A 24,154-nucleotide genomic window follows, 5' to 3' on the forward strand; every position below is an offset into this window, starting at 1 on the left:
TAACACGTGCCTTAATTAACACGTTGACTGCCACGTCAGTCACCGGTGACTGACACCGAGTTTTCGCAAATCTCAAAGAAAATGCTTTTCTATAAGTATGTAAATCATCTGATTTCTTTCGTAAAGAAAATAGTTATTACCGTTAACATAATTTCATAAAAACGTGACCTGTTTTGTGATTTGGTACCCTTATTGAGAGACGTAGTCCTACGTTAAAAAAAATCGCTGTTGTTTTATATAAGTCGCTTGTTTATACCTTCGGATATTATTCTATAATGCTGTGAAATTTTCGGAACAACTTCTTAGTAAAATAATCTCTGAAATGTTTTTTTTTCATTGTAGAATCAGTTGACGATAATTGATTGATGATTCATTCTTGCCCTCTTAAAACAATACACTAGCTGATCGTATGTCGTAATCGTTCGTACAACGTAAACAAAGCGCCAAACAAGCGTTCGCCATAGCATGCATACAGAGCCATACATTGGTGTCTTGAAACTACTAGGAATATAAACATTTCTCATCATTTTGCGCTATTCTCAAAAGAAACGCTTCTGTTAATATTACTGGCCTCAAAAAGAGTTGCATTACTTTCTCATGCCTCCCTCTTCTTGCTCATCACACACTACGCGAAACGTCCAATTTATGACGCGGGAAGAAAAACACACGATACGAATATCGAATAACGAACAGAAAAAGCAAACGACGATATCCAAGTTGGATTACCACTGGTGGGGTCAAATCTTAGATCGAAGCGTAGCGAAAGCAAAGTGAACTAGATTGTTCAACAGTCTGATGCCGAATGAAAGTTTGCCTCAGCGAGATCCACTGTTTATACTCTAGACAAGTATTCCCCTTCATTCTTCTACTTTTCCTTTCCACGGAAACCTACGATCCTACGATTTCCCCTTCGTTGGTCGTCGATAAGTTGCTCGTAATTGACAGCTCTGTTCGGAGAAGCACACAAATGGACAGAACAAATGTATGGGAAAATGGAAACGCCTAAAGTTTTCATGAATTTTAACCATTTACAAACCAGGGGATTCTAATGTATAGCATATAAAACAAATCTTAGGGAATTTCCGATTCGTTTAGTATGTAAATCGCTAAAATCCGTTGGCGGCAAAAATAGTTATTAACGTTAACTTTATTTCATAAAAACGTGACCTGTTTTCTGATTTGGCACCCTTAATGAAAGACGTAGTTCTACGTCAAAAAATTATAGAAGGTTGTGTTCAAGACACGACCGCTTTGTTGACGTAGAATAACGCTATAGTTTAATTCAAGTTGCTTGTTAATAGATGCGGATATTATTTTATAATGCTACGAAAATTTTGAAATAACCATTCTACCAGTTTGGTCGCCCTGAAATGTTTTTTATTGTAGAATCATTTGACGATAATTGTTTGATCATTCATTCTTGTGCTCCTCTTCGTTCTTTTTCTTTTCCTTTGTCCACGGAGACTTTACATCTTACAATTTACCCTTCATTGCCCTTCGATAAGTTGCTCGTGAGGAAATGGGAATGCTTCCAATTTTCATCAATTTAAACCATATACAGTTGTGGAACAAAATGTTGCACATATAACCCAATATTACTCTGGCAACCCAATACATTGGAAAGCACCATTTCTTAACATATTCATTATATCCAATGTTTGGTACTTTCAATGGGTGGTTACCACAACATTGATGTTCGCTTCACGTTTTATTTTACCGGTCATTCACTAACCTTTCATCCCTCTTCTATCATTTATTCTTCTACAAAGATCATAATATATTTAATAATTATATTATATAACATTATAATTATGACAATAATAAACAATGAACGTTTATTTCTGTTAGAATTTTCTGTTAAGAAAAAATCAGATATCTATTTTTTTTTTGGAATAGCGCTCAGGCTGCCATAGCAAATTAGGGAATTATTGATCCTTATTTTTCCAACATTGAAGGGGTCAAAACTGTTTATTCCGAAAATACCTGGCTTCTATGATACTAATGTAATGTGATACATCTCACTATACAGAGTCTCAGCAAGAATAATTTCGTTAATGAATAGGTTTATTTGGTAGAATATCCAAACGTGTTACCACAAAAAAAAAAGTTTTTCAATTGAAAAAAGAACACATATCAACGGAGATGTTCTTGGTATCGATTCATAGCAGGTGATGGAAATTACATTTGCTCCAAACCAAAACATAAGTCCACTCATCAACAAAGAGTTCAGAATTGAAGAATTGATTTGTTTTTTTTTTACACTAACCGTATTTGTCGTACCTTGTAGCTTCCAATTATCTCTTGCCACATCACTTGCTAAAAATCATACGACAGAAGATTTCTTATTGCAACTACCCCGATGGACCGATTTGGAGCACCGTCACGTTACAATATTGTAAACTTCCTTATCGCAGGTGAAAATAGTCAGTTGCATATGACCTTTGAGGAAAAAACCAATTAAATGTAAACAAACGAGTGTTTTACCAATTGATAAAGAAACCGAAAAAAAATTCAAATAATTAATTGAAATTGATTGCCATACGGTGCAGATCTCCTACACACGGTGCGTTATATAATCAGTGCAATCAACACAGAAGCTCGCCCCAATTAATGCCGGCCGGCATAAATTGTTATTCCGAAATCAATTACACCATCCGTCTGGCGAGACTCCATCTGGTAAACACGTCTCCGGAACAAGTTCGTCTGTCCGTCCAAAACACATACCGCGCCGACCTTGAACGCCAGCGTAATTTAAATTGTTGTCCCACAGCCAGACGGCTTCTAAACAGTGGCTGCAACAGCAGAAGCAGCAGCAAAAAAAAAACAATTCCCGTTTGCTCTAATTTCTGTGCTGAGAATAATCGAAAACAACGGCGGCAAAAACATCCCTCCTGTGTGTACTGCAGCACATACTAACGAGTCTGCGAATTTCATCGTCAATCTGTTCATTTATCTGCTCGGCATTCCTGTTCCGTCCCAAGCAGTCAGTGAGACACCGCGCGCTTGCATAATACCATACCCATCGCCAATGCCACACCCTGCAGATTCCCAAGCCCCATGCTGAGAACCCGGGAAGGATCGTGTTGTTATCGAACGCAGCGCGCACAGGCCGTGAGTGTGATTTATTTTCAATTTGATGCTCGCTTGGTTCCCTGTCCCACCATCTGGCCAACCGCTGCATTTCCGCGATACGAAGGGGAGGTAGGTGAGACGGTCCTGCATAGGCCGTCCGTCAGACGGGGTTCGAGGGAGAGGGTGAGAGTGAGGAAGAGTGATGGTGGAATGTGGAGCATATGAAAAATCCCCCTGAGCCAGACGGCGGCTAGACAGCGTGATTTTTATTAACATACTTAGCGGTCTTCTTCCTAGTTCGTAGCTCCCGCCTGGTCTTGTTGTGATGTTGCTGTTGCTGTTGCTGCTGCTGCTGTTAATGTTGATGGTGCTGCAGAAGATGATACCCGATTTAGAGAAGGGAAGGTGCCCGAGAGGGGGCTGAGTGCATACATGTGTTCTCGGCTCGGTTGCTGGGCCTGAGACTGGATTACGACTGCTTGTTTTTTTTGCCTCTGTCCGACCGTTTCATATGCTGGTCTCGTCCTCCTCCCAGCCGTAATCGTTCTTCTTTGCGTATTTAGTCTGCAGGGAAGAGAGCATCATCGTCACCGAGACACTATCATCATCATCGCCATCGCCGTTTTAGCTTCATTGTATGGATTCGGTAATATGTCTGCCGGGATGCAGTTTCAATGTCAAGGTCGCTGAAGTGTTTAGGAAGAGCGCGGATGGAGTGCTTCGACGGAGACTCAGGGTTGTATTGTGGTTACCACAACATTGATGTTCGCTTCACGTTTTATTTTACCGGTCATTCACTAACCTTTCATCCCTCTTCTATCATTTATTCTTCTACAAAGATCATAATATATTTAATAATTATATTATATAACATTATAATTATGACAATAATAAACAATGAACGTTTATTTCTGTTAGAATTTTCTGTTAAGAAAAAATCAGATATCTATTTTTTTTTTGGAATAGCGCTCAGGCTGCCATAGCAAATTAGGGAATTATTGATCCTTATTTTTCCAACATTGAAGGGGTCAAAACTGTTTATTCCGAAAATACCTGGAAATGAACCAAAAAGCATTCTAATGAACTAGCGCTGAATGTTCGCAATAGTTGCAAAAGAAGCTATTCTGACAGCAACTGAACTTGAATGCTCAAGTGTTATGCCAGCCCGGACAGATGATCGATTGACGCGTGTGTACGTGAATACGATCATGGGCTAGCCACCAAGTCTGGAAACCAACAGCAGGGCTGCGCGGGGATGATCGTCGTTGCAAACCGAGGCATTTTTAAGCGTCTAGACTTAGTGCTGATCACGATAAAATTGAATCCTCTGTCGAGAAGTAAATATGATGTATTGATGGATACTTGTAAATTGTATTATATATCAAATCGAGAAAACAAATTTTTGGCTCCTTACATGCGCTCGAATACCTTCGAAAAGGGGTTTTTTATTTTCAAAATGTGTTTAATTGAAAATTTCCAGGGACTGATCTGCCGTTCTATGCATAGTTGTCCCATGTTACTTTTTGACGATTTTCACTTTTCTTCATAAAACGTTGTCTTTATGTATAATCTTACGGAAAAACACAAAAAACCATATAGTTTGTTCCGAGCTTTTAAAAAAACAATATCAAGTTCAATTGTCCCATGTTGGACAGATAAAAAAAGACGATCTGTCCAACGTCGAAAGACGCACCACGCTAGATATGGGGTACAGACTAGGGGGGCGTTGCTGATTAATGGTCAGCTGCATCCCAATAGGAAGTATCCCGTGTCGGGCACACGTACAGAGCATCGAAGACTGCAACATACCAATTATGAGAACACTTGTAATACTAACCTCGAGCCAACCGCGAGTAATCGGTTACATATTACTAACATAGTTGTAAGACAAAAATTGTCAAAGTATTGGACTCCCGGCCCCGTCAGGCTAACGCCACATGTGCCTTAATAAAGGGTGTGTCACATCAAATTGCATCACGGAAAAAACACTGTAGAAATTTAATTTTTAGGAATTATATCTTCAGCTTATAATCAGATAATCAGATAAGAGTGTATAGATCACGTTGGCCATGCTTCACTGTCAATTTTTCGTAAATTTGGAAAAATGTCGTCGAACGAAAAAGAGCGTCGTGAATTAATCCTGTGCACTCATTTCGAGAATTCGGAGTTGTCACATCGGGACATCGGTAAGATGCTGGGAATCGTCCAATCCACGGTCAGCAGAGTACTAAAACGATACTTCGAGAACCTAACCATCGACCGGAAGGTGAAGAACGGCAAAAATGGATGCTCCGTCAGTGAAAAAGATCACAAGCGCGTAGTTAAGCAGTTTAGACGTGATCCGAGAAGTTCGGTCCGGGATGTCGCCAATAAGCTGAATTTGTCAAGTTCATTCGTCCAGCGGACCAAGCAGCGGGAGGGCCTGCGTACATACAAGGTTCAGAAGGCTCCTAACCGCGACGCAAGGCAAAACATGGTGGGGAAGACGCGAGCCCGGAAGCTGTACACCGAAATGCTGACGAAGCCGCATTGCCTGGTAATGGACGACGAAACCTACGTCAAAGCGAACTTTCGTCAGCTGCCGGACCTGTTGTTTTTCTCCGCAGAGGACAAATTCAGCGTTCCGGAGGAGATTCGCAAGCAGAAACTATCCAAGTTTGCCAAAAAGTACATGGTGTGGCAAGCGATCTGCTCTTGCGGAAAGCGGAGCGCCCCCTTCGTGATGACCGGCACGGTAAACGGGTAGGTTTACCTTAAGGAGTGTCTACAGAAGCGCTTACTACCACTATTGAAGCAGCACGAGGGCCCGACAATCTTCTGGCCGGATCTCGCTTCGTGCCACTATTCAAAGGACGTGTTGGAGTGGTACGAAGCCAACGGGTCACCTTCGTGCCAAAGGAAATGAACCCGCCCAACGCGCCGGAGCTTCGCCCAATAGAGAAATGTTGGGCGATTATGAAGCAGGCCTTCCGGAAGAACCCAAAAGTTGTCAAATCGGAGGCGGACTTCAAGAGAAAATGGATTTCTGTTAAAAAAAAACTACAACCTGACGTTGTACAGAACCTTATGGACGGGGTAAAGAGAAAGGTGCGAGCATACGGGCTTGGGCTCGAAGTATGAATAAAAAGAAAATGCCAAAAGTTGTTTAATAGTTTTTATTTTACTGTCTAAAATTTTCAAAAGGATCGGTCTACTGGGCGAATTTCTACAGCGTTTTTTCCGTGATGCAATTTGATGTGACACACCCTTTAGAATATATATATTGGGAAAAAAAATTGTCCCATGTTGATATTCTATTCATAACTGTCCCACCATGTATTTTTTGTAGATCCATATCGAATAAATCGGTTCAAGTACAAGAATTTCATGTCACACTTTCAGCAGGGCTAATGCATTCATTTCTGGGTTGAAAGAACGAACCAATTCTCAAAAAAATAAGAAAAAGTTTACCAGAACACGTGTACACCTTGTTATCGAATGCCTTATAACAATGAGATTTATATTCTGCGAAGGTGTTGCAGATCACTTATTTCTTCATAAAACGATGTTTCTATGCATAATCTTTCGGAAAACACAAAAAAAATGTATACCAAAAAATAACATCAAGTTCAATTTTCCCATGTAGATATTCTAGGCATAACAGTCCAACCATGAATTTTTAAACCCTTAATCAAGCATAATTGATTCAGTGAGGAGATTTTATCATACTTCATTAAACAATAGTATAGTGCTTATAAAAAACCCGGTGTATTATTAAATTGAAATGTTTAAAGCTTTTGGTAACACGTCTTACCTCTGCAATGGCTGTAACATGTAAGAGCCCGATTATCCGTGTACCGTGATCATATGAGCTGTCAGACCGAGCTAAAGGGTTGCTATGAGAGGGATATACATAAAAGGTGGGATGAACGAGTATGGCGAGACAGTTATAGCTGGCAGTGCTGTCAACATGCATTCTGGAGTCCACACATCCTCTCCTCTCTCTAAAAAAACCGAATCTGGGGAATAAATGAATGAAAATTTGACTTTCTTCAGTTATCCCCAAAAATTTTATGCTGCGCTCTAATAAAGCAGCATTACATTACCATCCAATTCTTTCTTCTGCTTCCATAACACTAACGATATTCTATAAATTAGCCGGATTACGTCTATTACGTATTGGTCGCTGTGCTTCGTTACGTTTTGAATTGTCTTCCTGAGCTGCAACTTGTCCTTTGGTGGAATCTCTATCGCTGTCTCTATTTAGGCTGACCGTTGTTTTAGAACCCCACCATAGGTGAATTTTATCTCGCCTGTGACACGTGTCTTCATCACGTGACCATTATCATCTTTCAGGATAAGCATATCACTCCGCTCTTCCATCGCGGTATATTTATGAGGGTCGCACTGCGATTCTGGCTACGATTCCTTTCTATTGTTTGTCCCAGTTGAAACTGGTGTTACCATTGCTTTACTAACCAGTTCTGTACAGTTCTCTCTTAGGCCATTTTGCTGGGAATACAGTAGTATTAATACCGCGCCCACGACATTACTGTATATGTTCGTCTTCATTACAAAGGAGGGGCCTGTTGAAATCTAACCTGTGGACTTTCAGTTTTCCCGCTGGTTGCACAAACCGCACACGAGGTCGACCATTCCTCTGCATCCTTCGACATATCAGACCACCATACGCGTTCTTGCAATATGCTTATAAACAAGGCCGTAGTACGGTGACCCTCATGAGCGATTTATAGCGTCTTTTGACGTAGAATCTGTGGTATGACTGCATTACCAGTTTTGATAGAAATTACACCGCATTCATTTTTTTTACATAATCTGCTGTAGCGTGTCTGATCTCAAATTTGCGGTTGCCACGAGCCGCTTCAATCAAATCAAGAGTTATCGTCGCGATCATATTCCTATTCTACAAAGCGCGGTCGTCGCGATCCGCTTTCAATGAAACCTAGCGCGGTCGTCTCGAACCGCTTTCAATTCAAACCAGCGCGGTCGTCTTGATTCGCTTTAAATTTTTACCAGCACGGTCGTCGCGATCCACTTTCATTTAAACCCAGCGCGGTTGTCGCGATCCGCTTTCATTTAAACTTAGCGAGGTCGTCTCGATCCGTTTTCAATTTATACCAGCGCGGTCGTCTCGATCCACTTTCAATTTATACCAGCGCGGTCGTCTCGATCCGCTTTCAATTCATACCAGCGCGGTCGTCTTGATCCGCTTTCAATTTATACCAGCACGGTCGTCTTGTCCGCTTTCAATTTACACCAGCACGGTCGTCGCGATCCGCTTTCAATTTATACCAGCACGGTCGTCGCGATCCGCTTTAAATTTTTACCAGCACGGTCGTCGCGATCCACTTTCATTTAAACCCAGCGCGGTTGTCGCGATCCGCTTTCATTTAAACTTAGCGAGGTCGTCTCGATCCGTTTTCAATTTATACCAGCGCGGTCGTCTCGATCCGCTTTCAATTTATACCAGCGCGGTCGTCTCGATCCGCTTTCAATTCATACCAGCGCGGTCGTCTTGATCCGCTTTCAATTTATACCAGCACGGTCGTCTTGTCCGCTTTCAATTTACACCAGCACGGTCGTCGCGATCCGCTTTCAATTTATACCAGCACGGTCGTCGCGATCCGCTTTAAATTTTTACCAGCACGGTCGTCGCGATCCACTTTCATTTAAACCCAGCGCGGTTGTCGCGATCCGCTTTCATTTAAACTTAGCGAGGTCGTCTCGATCCGTTTTCAATTTATACCAGCGCGGTCGTCTCGATCCGCTTTCAATTTATACCAGCGCGGTCGTCTCGATCCGCTTTCAATTCATACCAGCACGGTCGTCTTGATCCGCTTTCAATTTATACCAGCACGGTCGTCGCGATCCGCTTTCAATTTATACCAGCACGGTCGTCTTGTCCGCTTTCAATTTACACCAGCACGGTCGTCGCGATCCGCTTTCAATTTATACCAGCACGGTCGTCGCGATCCGCTTTAAATTTTTACCAGCACGGTCGTCGCGATCCACTTTCATTTAAACCCAGCGCGGTTGTCGCGATCCGCTTTCATTTAAACTTAGCGAGGTCGTCTCGATCCGTTTTCAATTTATACCAGCGCGGTCGTCTCGATCCGCTTTCAATTTATACCAGCGCGGTCGTCTCGATCCGCTTTCAATTCATACCAGCGCGGTCGTCTTGATCCGCTTTCAATTTATACCAGCACGGTCGTCTTGTCCGCTTTCAATTTACACCAGCACGGTCGTCGCGATCCGCTTTCAATTTATACCAGCACGGTCGTCGCGATCCGCTTTAAATTTTTACCAGCACGGTCGTCGCGATCCACTTTCATTTAAACCCAGCGCGGTTGTCGCGATCCGCTTTCATTTAAACTTAGCGAGGTCGTCTCGATCCGTTTTCAATTTATACCAGCGCGGTCGTCTCGATCCGCTTTCAATTTATACCAGCGCGGTCGTCTCGATCCGCTTTCAATTCATACCAGCGCGGTCGTCTTGATCCGCTTTCAATTTATACCAGCACGGTCGTCTTGTCCGCTTTCAATTTACACCAGCACGGTCGTCGCGATCCGCTTTCAATTTATACCAGCACGGTCGTCGCGATCCGCTTTCATTTAAACCTATCGCGGTCGTCTCAATCCGCTTTCAATTTATACCAGCGCGATCGTCGCGATCCTCTTTCAATTTATACGATTATCGTGGTCGTCGTGATCCGTTTTCATTTACGTCTAGTGCGGTCCTCGCGATCCGCTTTTTAACACGATTCCAATCCTTTCCACAAGCCGCAATGGTAATTCCCTAAATCTAACTTGACAGGTCTTTTAAGTGCTGTTATGAAGGACAGCATGCGTTTCCAGAGGCATTCTACTACATACAGCTTCGAGTCCATCGACTTGTTTGGACAAAAACCTTGGTTTCGATACACAGGTTCAAATACCTTGCCAAAACTTATCGAATTCACTGGCTTTGGACACCGATTAGACCTCATCAGAAGCCTGATCGGCTTCAAGGAAAGTCCGTATACAGTCCTCTGAATACCACCTGCAGCAGCCACTCGACAAAGAGAGTCAAGCTGTCACCCTTCAGCGATGACTATACAATTGGTTCTATGAGTCAGATGGCCACAGGACAATCTAGAAGGTAAAGGTTTGGGATTCACATCCGTGATGGTTCCTGTGTAACCTCGAAATCATTCAAGCGCAATTGACTCCGCACTATAAGAGCGTCCTGTGCAACTCGAACAGCGAACAATGGATATGTTTCTATTGTGAATAGAAACAAAAGGGCGCCTTTGTGGTTCCCAACATCGGGCTGAATTATGACAACTAAGCCCAGTTACATACATTCATGAAGAATTCCGACACCGAATTCCGCGGTTTAAATAGCAGAGTGATAGTGACGATTGAAGAGGAATGTGATGCAGCTCAGGAAGAAACATACACCGTCTTCGAAGAACGACTCAACGAGGTATCTACGACGGTTGAAGAAATGATAATGGATTGTACCACTCAGAGTACCATAACATGGATCCTCGCCCTACCACAAACAGTCGTTTTGCATCAAGTGATACGAGTCCCCTTGACAACGTTCGACGGACAGTTTTGAAGTTAGTCCAAGTTCAAAACGATATTTCTGGACCTGATGGACGGCTTCCATTTCAGACGGTCACTACGAACATGCGTTACATCTTCTCAAGAAAAGGTACGACAACAAACGACTGATCGTTGCACTCATATTCAAGGCATTAAGAATCTTTCAAAGATGGAAATGAAGTTATCAAAAGAACTGCGAACTCATCTCGACGAATGAACGCCCCATGTCGAAGGTTTGCGGTTCATGACGTAAGCCTTGGATCGCGTGAGCCATGGAATCTTGGAGAAAATTCTGAACAAACGGGAACTACCGAAATATTAATCCATCACCAATCCTTCAAGACTGGTATCTAGTATTGGAGAGTTGAGAGAAAGTCGCATCAATATCAATTTCAAATATGATGAAACATAAAGTATTGCGTTATCGCTGTTGTCACCGACAGTACACCGTAGAGTAGTGCGGGGCAAAGGTGCGCACGGGGCAAAGTTGCGCATTGGCCATTTTGAAGCAAACGAGCATAAAATTTCGACAACAGTGTAGTTGTTTGATATATTATTACACCAGCAGCTCAGCATTTCATGAAAGTGGCAAAAAGTTATGAGGTAAAGAGAGTTTTGCGATGTTTTGATCTAATTTTTTCAGTTTTGGAGATGACGATTTACTTACCTAAAATAACTGGAAAGTTCGAAACTACACTGTCAAGGAAACCTACATTCTATAGTAGATTATAGTGCGTATTCGTTTTTGTGAAAAAGTTCAAGAGCTTTTTTTTTAAAATTCGATTAGTTCAAAAATTGCTTGTGGGGCAAAGGTGCGCAGTGGCTGTGGGGTAAAAGCTCGCACTAGCGTTTTGCTCTGAAAAATAATTATAAAATGTTTTCAACAAGATTTTTAACGGACCCCCCAAAAAGAAAATTGATTTGAAGAAATGCACTCCAGAAATGCTCAAATGGCCCGACAGAGGCTTCGGGAGGGAGTCTCGAAGTGTCGGATTGCGGCAGACCTCGGTATTTCTGAATCAGCTCTGAGGAAGAGGCTCATATCAGAAAGTGATTTATGATTTGAATCTTCTTTTATTGACATTTCTACTTCTGCTGGAATGTGTCAGCAAGCTCCTAGTGCGGTTCAGATAGGTATTCACGAGTGAGCAGTCTGAGGATCTGCAGGCCACTGGACAAAGTTTTCTATGGTATGACTCTCAAAAATTTACGGCGCATGTCGTTTGATTTTTCGGAAGCCAACAACCTCCAACACGAATTCAACAAAGTTGCAAAACTAGCAGGAAGAGATTGGGCTTCTAGCTTCATATGGAACCACCGTCTGTCTTTTCGAACCCCACAACAGCTCAACGAAGCAACAGCGCTCCAAGACAAAGCGTCGGAATTCTCAGAACCGAAATCCAAGATGAGGAATAAAAATAAACAATTGCTTAAAAATAATTCAAAATTAATTTCAAATGAAAAATGTTTTTATTTTCACCATGCATTCAATTCAATAACGGTTATGTTTCGTTTATATTCATGTTTTCACAATGAATCTCAAATCAATATGGTTTTTTTTCAACATTGAGTTTCAAATAAATCAAGTGAAGGTAACTATGTATTTATAAACTTGATCCATATAAATAAAAATGATTTGGTGTCCGTTCCTCACGATTTATTTTTTGGATTGATGCGTCTTAGTCTGCATCAGGTTTATATGTAAAAAAGATATTATATACCGCGAGTATAGATTACGTACATAAAAATAATTTCTGTGGGAACTTGAGTGTTCGAAATGATTTATATCAATATATCAATTGTGGGTGGGTGAAGTTCGCTGGGTCAGCTAGTTTATTAATAAAAACGAATTCTGTTTCAAATGCTGGAGATTTTCGGATATCTTATATTGTCAGCCTCCTTCCTCCCAAAAATTTCCACGTGGTATGTTCGACTATAACACCCACTCTTATCCACCCATAAAACACAGAACACCCCCTCCTGCTTACTGGACGGTGCCTACACTCTTTAGTAATGATGCTTTCCCCGCTTCTGATGATAAAGCATTTATTTTTGGTATAAATCATCTCAGAAGTTCAATTTAATAAGTGCGCACCTTCGCCCCGTATGGTTCGCACCTTTGCCCCCACTATGGGGCAAAGGTGCGTATTTGTCTTTTTGTATTAAAATAGGTATTTGTCCAATTACAAACACAACTCGAGAAATGCTTGTACTACGTTTCGAAGGTGATATATATAGTTACAATTTGGTAAGCAAACGGAATTTTATTTGCTTTTATTTCAAGAGTTATTGGACGACAACAGTTAGGTGCGCACCTTTGCCCCGCATTACTCTATACCTTCATCCTCCACGGCGGCTTCGGGTTCAATTGTTGATCATGTCGAAACCTTTTTCATTAATACAATCGAACAAAATGTAATCGTGTCTTGTAGATTCCCTGACATCTACCAAGACAGGCAATTACTATCAGAGAAGAGACGAACCCCTTACAGAGAGACCTTATCGAAAAACTCATGCAAAAATGATCTACATTTGGCTGTTTTATTTTATGGGATCTATTTTTTCTCGTGAACACTTTTCACAAGTACGAAACCGGCACAAGCCATTTCCGTATGCTATTCTCACGTGCTCAATGTGCGCGGCTCAAAACTCCCCCGTACCCTCCCGCTTCGCCTAAGTCAACTAAATTGTTGGATGGCATATAGTTTCTCTTCTTGCTTTATTACAGAGACCGTCAGCCATAGGCTGGCTCGTCTCTCGGATATAGTAACGCTGTCCATCACAGCCATTCCCCGCAAACTATCGTAGTGCATCACATGTTTTAATGCAACCAATCACTATGTAGAACAGCATGGAACGTGACTCGGGTATCAACCCGGGGTTGCGGGTAATCCCAACCCAGAGGGGTGTCATCTGTCAGCACAGATTACCGACTATGCTTAATCACGCTCGGCACTCAAGCCGACCGAGATACGTCCCTGTCGAGTCGTATAGTTCAGACGACAGCCTTTTTACTTGGGTGAGATGTGTTCTGTTTGGCCCGCGAAAGGCCGGGGCTGTCTCGTCTAGCGGCGCAGCGGACGGATTAGAGGCATAACGATAGTTTACAATTCAAAGTGCAGCATTAAATACCTCAACTGCTGAAGCTGAAGCTGAAGGGGCAACAGCAGCCACAAGGGTGCTTGGAGGGTAGTAGCTTGTAGGCCGCGACAACTATTTATGGTAGGTGCAGTTTACAAATGCAATAGAGAATGTGTGCGGGGGGAAGGTGTTCACTGCGTGGTCGTCTAGCCACTGTCTGGTAGCGGTATGAATGAGATTGATGTGCAGATGTGACCAATTTAAACCACGCCCCGCGCGGGACCGAGGTGTCTTGGGAGCTGGGAACGTCTCCGTCGGCGGGGTCGCTATGAAATGTGGTTGTGGAAGGCGTAGTGTTTATTCGTTGCAAATGAATTTAAGAATATTTTTTATCTAATTTTTATATTATTATTTTTTTACAGCATCGAGAAGCACATCATTGGCAACATTAAGCATAACATCGAGTCGAATCTGATGCGTAATGATAGCTTGGGACACGCAGGGGCCACTCACGAAATGGCATTTTCCGCCGTGTGCGACCTGCCGAAGCATACCAATCAAAGCTTCTGGGAGGATGATTACACCTGGAATTTGTTCTTTCGTCTTCCTCACAGCAAGCCTTACACTTCGGTTAGCACGGCTATTTTGAGGTAAGCTTTAGATGTCTTTTCAACGCAGTGTCACTTACCTTGTTGTGTTGATGCAGACTCTACATGAACGGGGCAGCCAATTCCACGGAGGGATGGAATCGCCGGGAGTCGGACAACTGCAAGGACCCATCGGAGCAGATGATCCGCGTCACCGTTTCCGTGTACTGGCGCAAGAAGAGCAAAGGTAGGTCAATGTTGCACCAGTCGACGTTCGAATGCTTATGTTCCGCACACCCCCTCCTAGACAATTCTTCGACCGAGCGCAAGAAGCGAATCTGTAGCAGCATAACCATAACTCGTAACTTCCGCGGATGGATTACCTTGGATACGCTGCTGGCGGTGAAACTATGGGACAAACCGAATCGCAATTTCGGAATCGCTATCGACGTTCAGGACCAAGATGATAACCCTCTTCCGGCCGCTCGTTTCTTCCAATCGACCGATTGCTCCGAGGCAAGTAAATCAAACGGTAAGTGTGTGTGTTTTTTTCGCTTTTTCTTTATCTTCCTAACAATTCATAAGAATATTAAGTTCCAAGCCTCAAATGACCATATTCAAATGTAAAAGGACCTTCGCGATAGTGATCTCGGTTAGCGTCACTGGCGTCTAGATATCACGTTAACCAGATCCGGTAGAAGCCCTGTTGTTCAGGTATCGCGGAAATCGTGCCGAACGTAAACAGGCGTCGATTTTCCTGCTAGCCCTGACGTTCACAAGTAGTAGTGACATTGGGCCTTGGCCTTCAACCGGCGGACGCATAAACACATTCCAGTGGGGCACATTGTTCCCACGTTTGTTTGTCACACTTTCGTATGCCCATTCCGAAGACCCTCCATTCGCGTGGTATTAAATATCCCTTGCGATTGCTCGAATTAATATTCGTTCGATTCGGTGTTAATTTGAAACGACCCGGATAGATTTTCGCCCACGGTTCCGCTCTGTTTCCACATTCCCGGTTTGACAACCCTCAACTAAGAGGTTTGTGCGGTTGGAAAAATCGCGAAGTGTTTCTTCTTCAAACGCTCCGGTTGATCTTCATCTGAATGCTTTGGTCTAGCCACAACAAGTGGAGCTGTGGTTGCTCTCTGGATGCGTTTCGTGATCCACAGACTGAATGCGAGACATGAAAACTTCACGTCTCCACCACCAACCGCAACCGCCTCCGCTGCTGCCACCGTCAGCGATCTCGATCGTAATTATTTTCGATGCCAGTGCACTGCTGCGGCTGCAGTTTGGGCCGGTTTTTTTGCTCATCCGCTCATTCCTGCCGAGTCTGTGGGATACGATATTTTTGGGTTTTGTTTACGCTACCGGTGTGGAATTTTCATTCACATATCGGACGAATCGTTTTCCGCTCCACACCCCTTCTACACGCTTCGGACGCGCCCCTCACCGAAATCGGCGAATTAATGTGTCTGAATGTTATGTTTGTGGTCTCTGGTCGAGAATGACTGTCCCTGAATTCCGACGATCGAAATGGTCTCTAACGGTAGGTCTCGTGGTTGGTACGAGAAATTGTATTTAAACAGCCCGACGGATATGAGGTAAACTGAAAGTCATCATGCAAAATTCCTCTTCAGTTGCGTTTTTGGTTTGTTCCACTGTCGTGTATTTTTTTTTATTGTTGTACTAAATAAATCGTTGAAAAGCGATTTCCAATTCGTTTGATACGAACTAACAAATTGCACGAAGGTTTTGATTTTGCTTATAGGCGATTTTGCCGTCTTGATTGGCTATGTGTTCACATTATTGCTTCTCGAAGAGCTGCTGCCGCTGCTGATTTGATTGTTTTTATTGCTAGTTAATTGTTCGCTCTCATTGAATTACATTTGAACTAATCATTACTATTTCTAATCTTCCAGCAACAGCAGCCGTACTTCCATGGAACTTTTTCCGAAACTCACTCTCATGGTCCTCTGATGAAATGGACGATGTGCCACAGTAAGTATCAACCGGAGCATCTCTCGTCCCCCAAGAACTCAATCGCTGATCGCTCCTCTTTTTTCAGCGTCCCCCGTATAGACGTCATGATGCACAAGTCGTTCCCCCAGCACCACTACTTCGCCAGCCATCACTATCACCAGCAGCGCCCCGCGCACCATCGCGTCTTCCGTCCGAAGTTCCATTACGGATCAGCCGGCGCCCCCTCTGCTCCCGCTTACAACGTTCGCTATCGGTTCGATCCAGTAGGAACCGCCGCTTCGACCGCGACCAACTCCGGCAACTCGTACGAAACGGAAGAGGTCGAAATCAAGCAGCATCCGTCGGTTCACTCGCACCATTCGCTAACCAAGCCACACAAGAAGCGCCATCTGACCCACCACCGCTTGTTTGCTGACTCGGCGGAGGGCAGCGACGAGGAGGATGACTTCTCCTCGGCTTCCCTCGAGGAGCGGAAGATCTGAAGTTCTGGAACGAAAGATGGTGCGTCTGCGGTAACAGCAACCGCGGTCCGAGTGGAGTCGCGTGGAGTGTAGAGCGGTTAGTAGCTAGTATTAGAGATGCTCGATTCATTGGTCGGCCGGAATTGCAAACCCGTAACGTTTGGCGTCCTCCCCCATTAGAGATGTAGCAGTGTAGGTTTAATTCCATTCGATTATTTTATAGTCTAGTGTTTGTGTTTTGTTTTGTCGGTTGTGAGCTTGTGTGTGTGATTATGGATTGTTTATGGTCGGTGTTGAGTGCAGTTTTTTTTTAAAGTTGAAATCAGTACTGTTTCCGAAATATTTCCTCATAGCTTCACAGTTTGGGGTATTGCGTGGCTAGACTCCTGCATTTCTCTTAAAATAAAAACGGCAGCTCGTTTCTCTTCGACCGAGTCTCATAGAATTGTTTAAAAAGTTTTATTCATAAAACCATGCCAATTTAGAGTTGGAACGCTCTCAATGGGACATATCTCAGAATCCGTATGACATATAGAGCAAACATTTATTAGAAGTGAATGTTCTGTATGTACTGTAATTTAAACATACAATCTGAATTTTCCGATGTTTGGTCTTTTCGAATGAAAATCCGATTTTTGGGCTCAATACATGCCATCAACTTCTGCACAAGTTGCTGGTCAATCTTCTCGGCTGCTTTTTCGAGTATCTGGCTATTGAAGTAGCATTTTTAGTTATTCTACCACCCTTCTTCAGTTTAACTTTAATGATACATCGGTGGGACCTAATAAACAGCAACACATGTTTTTTTCAGGCATTCGTTGATGTACAGGTGCCTGTTCATATTATTGGTTGTAATGAAAATCGTCTTCCGTCTTCCAAGAGTCTCCCGACCACAGTTTCAGATTCCTTCCAAGATCATCAGTTTACCGGCAAACTTGTTAGTATTAACAAATTTATATTTCTGGGGAACATCTCCGCGGTTTCTGGCTACAAGAAACCTCAGTCCCGGAAGCTTTTTGAAGCCCAATTTAACATATGTTAAATCGTTCATAAAAATGCATCCGTTGAATTTAGGCAGCACTTAATCATCTAGCTCTCGGGCCCGCGTTTTTCCAGTTGTTGTCGATAGCCCAACATTTCTAATAACAAATACCTGTGCACCAATTGCTTCTCCTTGTCCCACTTTCCCAGACCCTATTGGTGCTTGCAGAGTATAGTACCAGATGCATCACGCTGTACTCTACCAACCTTCGCAAGATCGCTCGTCAAATCAGTCGAAACTACACACCTGTGCAGTTTAGTCCACTTAGACCACTCGTTTTAGGATGACCAGTCCAGCCTATCAAACCATCCCTCATAGTCACGTCTCACGGTATATTCACAAGATCGTCAACACAATTGGTCTTCAATGGTCTTCAACATCGGCCCAAACAGGCATCGTATCCACCATTTTCGTTGGTACCAGTTACAGCATACCTACTACCACAAACCGCGATCATCTTGTTTTTTAGCCCTGATGGAGACGCCCTTCCGAGCCTTATCACGAAACAATTTTACAAATGATAAAACTTCGTCGCTTCGTCGCCTAAAAATTGGAGCTGTTGGAAGCACTTTCGTCGTGTTGTATCATGCTGTTAGCGTTCGTATACGTTGTCGTAGCACGGATTACCCGTGCATTACCTGTGAGAGCTTCCAGCGAACACTGTGGAATCGCCCTATTGATGAATTTCATCCGTAGTCATATTGGTCGATACCAAGTTCTATGAACCAGGACCGATGGATTTGCTTTCGGGTATGGAACTTAACTTCGAGCTTCTTTTTAAAAATGTTAAAAAGGATTCGTCAAATTGGACCACGAGAAACCAGTTCTTAAGAACATCGCGATGAACGATGAACAATTCATAGCAAACACCTTTTGTGACTTCTTCTTCTTCAATGGCCCTAAGGTTCCTAGAGGAACTTCGCTGTCTCAACATGGTATCATATGCGTTATTTCAGTTCAAGTTCTATGTCAAATAATTCAATTCCAATTTGCTTGAGCTTTTCTTGCATTATGCTCGTTGTTAATGTCGTAATTGGCGTTGATTTCAACCGCTTTCTCTATAAAAAGTAGAGGAAGAAACACTGTCGAAAGTATCACACCACAAACCGGAACTGCTTAGGCTGATGATGGGATCTGCTGGATTAGTGCTGCGTAGATTCTTTCATTATGTGGATTGAGACTTTGCTACAACACGATTTGTTTTCATCTTATGAAAGAATCAGCGAATCACAGTGTCGGCGGAGGAGCTCCTTACATTCGGTAACCCTGTTCTTCTTGTTTTCTTCCGTGAGTCGTCCATTTTACGATTTTCAAACTGTCTGAGTCCCATAAAGTCAAGCATTACATTCTCGGTGGTTGTGGCTGATTGACCATTTTATTCGCATAGTGCCAACGATTTTGGCGTTTCCGTTCTCGTACTGATTTAATTCTGGGGTTCGAACACTGCGAGGACGACCAGGCTTGTTGCTCATTTCGATGATGCCTGGCTTCCTCCCTCTCCATAGGGTACGATAGATTAAATATCAGCTTATTCCTTCATGTCTTGTAGTCGCCAATACTTGGGAAGGTCTTGCAAATTCACTCAAATTCTTTTGTAGTCCATTTAACCAGCACACACTAGACAAGAAATTTTGACGGTCTGCGTGACGATTGTTCACTAGCGTTTGCATTAGAAACCGTCTACCAGATGGTTTGAAAATTCACATGTGAGCTTCTGCTTGAGCTTGAGCTTGCGTAGACTGTACATTTCGTAGTTGATCTCCGCGATTGACCTGAACCAGCGAAATTGCACAAAGAACACACGGAATGGCGCTTAAGAGTAGCAAATCATTCTAGCATTCAAGCGTAGCACACGAGCTACGCTTTGGCCACTCCTGGTGTATCCATATAATCCTCCCAAATTGCCGACCGTTTTTGACGCATCTTGTTGAACGGGCTGTTGATTTTCACTGAATCAGGCGTTCATAGTGGAACAAGTTCTACAGAAAGACATCTTGCTCCGCTTCAGAATGCATCAGTTTGCTATTCTCCCTCATTGTGGAATCCTATCGAATCAGAATCATCTGAACGGAACGCAGTTCTGTATGCTGTAGTCCAAAGCAGTAGCGAACTCTCTCAAGTATGTCTAGACTTGTGCCTTCTGGGTCGTCTGGGTTTTGTCTGGGTCGTCTGGGTTTTGATTAGAACCCAAAACTTTGTCAACCGATTCAACAAACTTACTAATGTTGCTGGCATTCCCTGCATGGTCTGAAAGAATATAAACGGCTACGTAAATTCTACGTAAATTTTCCGAATAAATCCTGTGTCGATAATAATCGAAACCTGTTCTATACCTTCATTCCTCGGGACACCCCTCCCCCTATAGTATTACCAGAGCGTGCGGGATCACGTTCCTTACAATATACTTGGTATTACTGTCCGAAGATTTGACGCGATGAAATCTCGTTGTCAGCCTCGGCATTGTAAAACTTACCTGGAGTAAACGCAACAAAGAAGTATGTATCGGAATCCCTGGAATGGCAAGAAGAGGATGATGCTACTCGATTTGCTGCTTTGCGTTTCTCTACCTTTTCTGATAAATAAGGCACGCAAGCTACACGATGCATACGAGATGTCTAACGAATTATTTTCAGGAAAACGTTGACATCTGTTCCGTTTATCGCGAAGGATGCATTTTTTCTGTATTCTGAAGTTTCCTCGTTGACCTAACGGCCCTCCGCACATCTGGGACAAAACGAGAGGTTAGGACACGGTTAGGCTTTAGGTCGGTATTCAGAGCAGTAGATACAACGGAGGATGTTCACTTTCTCTATAATCCTACAGAGATCCCACCTGACGTTGACCGTCCTCAGCTACATTAGCATTTTAATCATCCGAGAATCGGTCTCAATCACAGCGCTCATAGGGTTCGATGATTCGTTAACGTTTTCCACCAGTCTAATAATTTGACCGCATTAATATCTGGATGATCATTTTGTCTTTTAAAGTTTTAAATTTATTTCATTCTGGGTCTAAGAGGTCTCAGAACCCTAATGAAGTATCTATTCGAAAGTAGCGGGTTAGCACAGATTGGCTACTTTGTTGTGTGCTTCGCATCTGACCAAGTTTTCATTATAACTTTCTCTGCGAATAAGTGACATAATTTAACTTACTGCTAAAGCTTCACAGGTTTGTTATTGCTGGAGCGAGACGGCTCTGTTCACCTGATGAAATATTTCTTCCGTTCATCGGATTTCGCTACCTTCGACAATTTCCTCAGTCTAGATTGCTGCCTCGACTTTTTGTTGGGAAACCATTTGTATGTTTGCTTCTGTTGGGATCAGATTCATTACCCTCTCGACTCGGCTTCGTAGTACTACCAATTATGTCTGCATAGGTGCGCTGAGGATTGCTACTGCTGGAAACATGAGTGTTGGTTCCGCGAATCACAGTACCAATATCCTTCTTGAGGTCGGAAAATAACTGAGGCAAAGCCTTGTTCACTGAAACATTCAGCTTCGACACATTTGTTTTGACGTAGAACTACGTCTTTCAGGAAGGGTGGCAAATCTGAAAACAGGTCACGTTTTTATGAAATAAAGTTAACGTTAATAACTATTTTCCCTGTGGACGAATTCTCATTACCACAGCATACCAATCGAATCGGAAATTCTCTAAGATTTGTTTGAAATGCTATACATTACAATTCGCTAATCTCTAAACGGTTTAAATTCATGAAAACTGGAAGAACTTCCTTTTTCCCATACATATGTTCTGCCGATCTGTGTGCTAACCCTACCCGTATTTCGAATGCTTATAACTCGAACATTTCTTAACAGATTGGAAAGATGTTTGCATAAAGTGATAGGAAATATTTCTGCGCGTCTATCAAAATTGATAAAATTTTATTTTTTATGAGATGAACAATTGAATAACTGTAAAATGTCAAGCGTTATCTAAACACCCTAACTGCCAAGCTTTGATTGGCCCTATTTACGGTTTCCCCAACACAGACTTCTAAATCGATGTACCTGTGGAAATCCGTTTTGCAAATAAACATGCAAGTTGGAGGTATTTTTGTTCCCACCGAGCTGTGTTTCCCTAACACGGACTTCAAAATCAAGGTGCCTGGGGGAATCCGCTTCGTCAAAACATGCAAGTCGGGGGTATTTTTCCCCACTGAGCTGTGTTTCCCTAACACGAACTTCCAAATTAATGTACCTGTAGGAATCCGCTTTGCAAATATACAGGCAAGTAGTTCGAAATAGAAATACTTCGAAGCAGCATTTTCCTTTTTTGCAGTTGCTCCAGCCGCAGATGATTCGGAGAATCGTATGTAGAGTATTCGATCGCAGTTATCAAAACAGTACACGCGATCAGCCTTAACTGTTCGCATGAGTTTTTGTGATTCTATGAAAACACACACTACAAACAACAACCGTCATAGTGATTATGGAGTCGTCTTTCGTTATTGCTCTACTTCACTTTTGAGAAAAGTTTGAAGACAGTTTTTCCGTTAAAATACAGATCACGTGAATCGCAACGCAACGATGCTACAAGTTTGACGAAAATACAGATATTATTATCAGTTTATGTCATAAGTTGATTCTGTTTATTTGAGGAACGTTCCAATTAAAGTATTCATAGTTTCATGTTCGGTAATTTGCTTGCTTGGGAAAAAGACATTTTTCAATTTTGTTTTGGAACATTCAACATTTTCGCATCTCTGTATCTTCTGTTGTTAGTTCCGTGAATCCTTGGTAAATCAGAATTTCTTCCGAGAAACACAAATAGATCCTCAAGAACACCAACGCTGCTTTATAACGAAATTCAAATCACTTCCCCGAATTACCTCAAGCCCCTTCTTGGAAATATATTCACCTGATGCCGATAGGATTATAATACAATTTTACGCATACGGCTTATGGCAACACAAGACTGATTGTCATGCAGCATATGATTGGGAACGCAGTCTGCCCCCTGAACCCTTTAAACTGTGAAGCTCTCGAGGGAATGACCTCTACCTTTTTCTCCTCTCGCCAAAGTCAGTGCTTCTCACTGACGACGTCTTTTTTAGTGATGTGTTAAATACGTCATGGTCATGACATTTTGATCGAACATCGTTCCAAAGCAGCAACGCCTAGTGTGAGATGTTAATAATATTGCAAACATTAGAACAGCTTCGAGAGTCATCTTCAGTACCTGGACCAATCGGAATATTGTTTTTTTTTCTCATTCTCTTTAGGCTTCGTTGAAGTGGTGCAAGCGTTGAGCGAAAGAGTATTTTCTAGTTCCTTCCAGTTGTGTATTTTAGTTGTAAACTCCTATCGTTAAGCTGATTAAGTTAAAAATGACCATGAGCATTAAACGTTAAGAACACGAGTGCGAAGTATTCCACGAAGGAGGATATGAGTGAGAGAATATGAAAAATGAAAATTATAATATGCATATAATAGCAGAGTAGATCCTAGGGTTAGAGTTCCTGAGCTCCATAGAATATGTACTTAAACAGTGTTAGACTATCGCGATAGATGTAAGCGCAGCCAATGTTTATCCCTTTAGAAGGGGAAGCTAATAATGAAAACGCACACGCTTTGGGTTTTCTCCCCGGAAAGCGAAGGCTTATAAGTGAGGAAGGAGATCGATTGGAATGATCAGCTAGCCCCTATGTTTCCACTATAGATTAGGAGATTAATTTATTTTTGTGCTGAGGAATCCTTTCCGCTTTCCAATCTACATTGATTACGGTATATGAAAGAAAAATATGCGCAAGTATGAGCTTTAACGTTCTAGTTTTAGGGATCTATTTTTATTCTCGCAGGAAAAGCACACACTTTTTTGTATATACAGAACAATGCACCCAGTGTTAAATCTCTTAGTTGTTAATTATTTATTTCCAGCTGTCATATTTTAATCAGTAAGCAGACGTGACGTATCGAATAAATGTAAATACTTGATGTGTAAGGCAAATCTTCATCAGTGCTGATCTGTAGTGTTAGGTACGCTTTAATCAAGCTTAAGGCATTAGCCAGTAAGATATGAGTTATTCACATACATAAGAGTTGTGTATCGGCAATCGGAAATAACATTTTTACTGAATAATATTCTTGGCGTTTGCATTACTATTGAACCTCACAGCACCTGATGATAATGAGAAAACTGGAGTAACATTTAGCAGGAATTTTACATTAAACAGTTGAGTGAAACGACGAGGTAGGTATACTTACTTGTATTTTTTACATATTGTTGCCACGATCGCAGCAAACCAGCACTTGAAAATGTAATCATAGCGACTGTTATAGTGAAAAATAACATATTTGAAAATCGGACGTTGAACGACGTACGCGTCGTTTGTAA

General features: G+C 42.4%; 1 protein-coding gene across 2 annotated transcripts in view; it reads left to right on the forward strand.

Moving 5' to 3' along the window:
- Positions 1–23,892, forward strand: part of LOC129771827 (protein anachronism) — a 37,156-nt gene extending 13,264 nt beyond the window's left edge. The window contains exons 2-7 of one of the 2 annotated variants that reach the window (XR_008742484.1): positions 14,165–14,392; positions 14,449–14,576; positions 14,637–14,861; positions 16,255–16,333; positions 16,401–16,873; positions 23,043–23,892. Coding sequence is in view for 1 of the 2 variants with exons in the window: in XM_055775896.1 (XP_055631871.1) it covers positions 14,165–14,392; positions 14,449–14,576; positions 14,637–14,861; positions 16,255–16,333; positions 16,401–16,797 (1,057 nt within the window). In the remaining variant the exon portion in view is untranslated. Of the gene's footprint in view, positions 1–14,164; positions 14,393–14,448; positions 14,577–14,636; positions 14,862–16,254; positions 16,334–16,400 lie in introns of both variants that reach the window. The other variant, XM_055775896.1, reaches the window with a different exon arrangement.
- Positions 23,893–24,154: the final 262 nt, after the last annotated feature.

The sequence above is a fragment of the Toxorhynchites rutilus genome, chromosome 2 (genome assembly GCF_029784135.1).
Source record: "Toxorhynchites rutilus septentrionalis strain SRP chromosome 2, ASM2978413v1, whole genome shotgun sequence".
Lineage (NCBI taxonomy): Eukaryota > Metazoa > Arthropoda > Insecta > Diptera > Culicidae > Toxorhynchites > Toxorhynchites rutilus.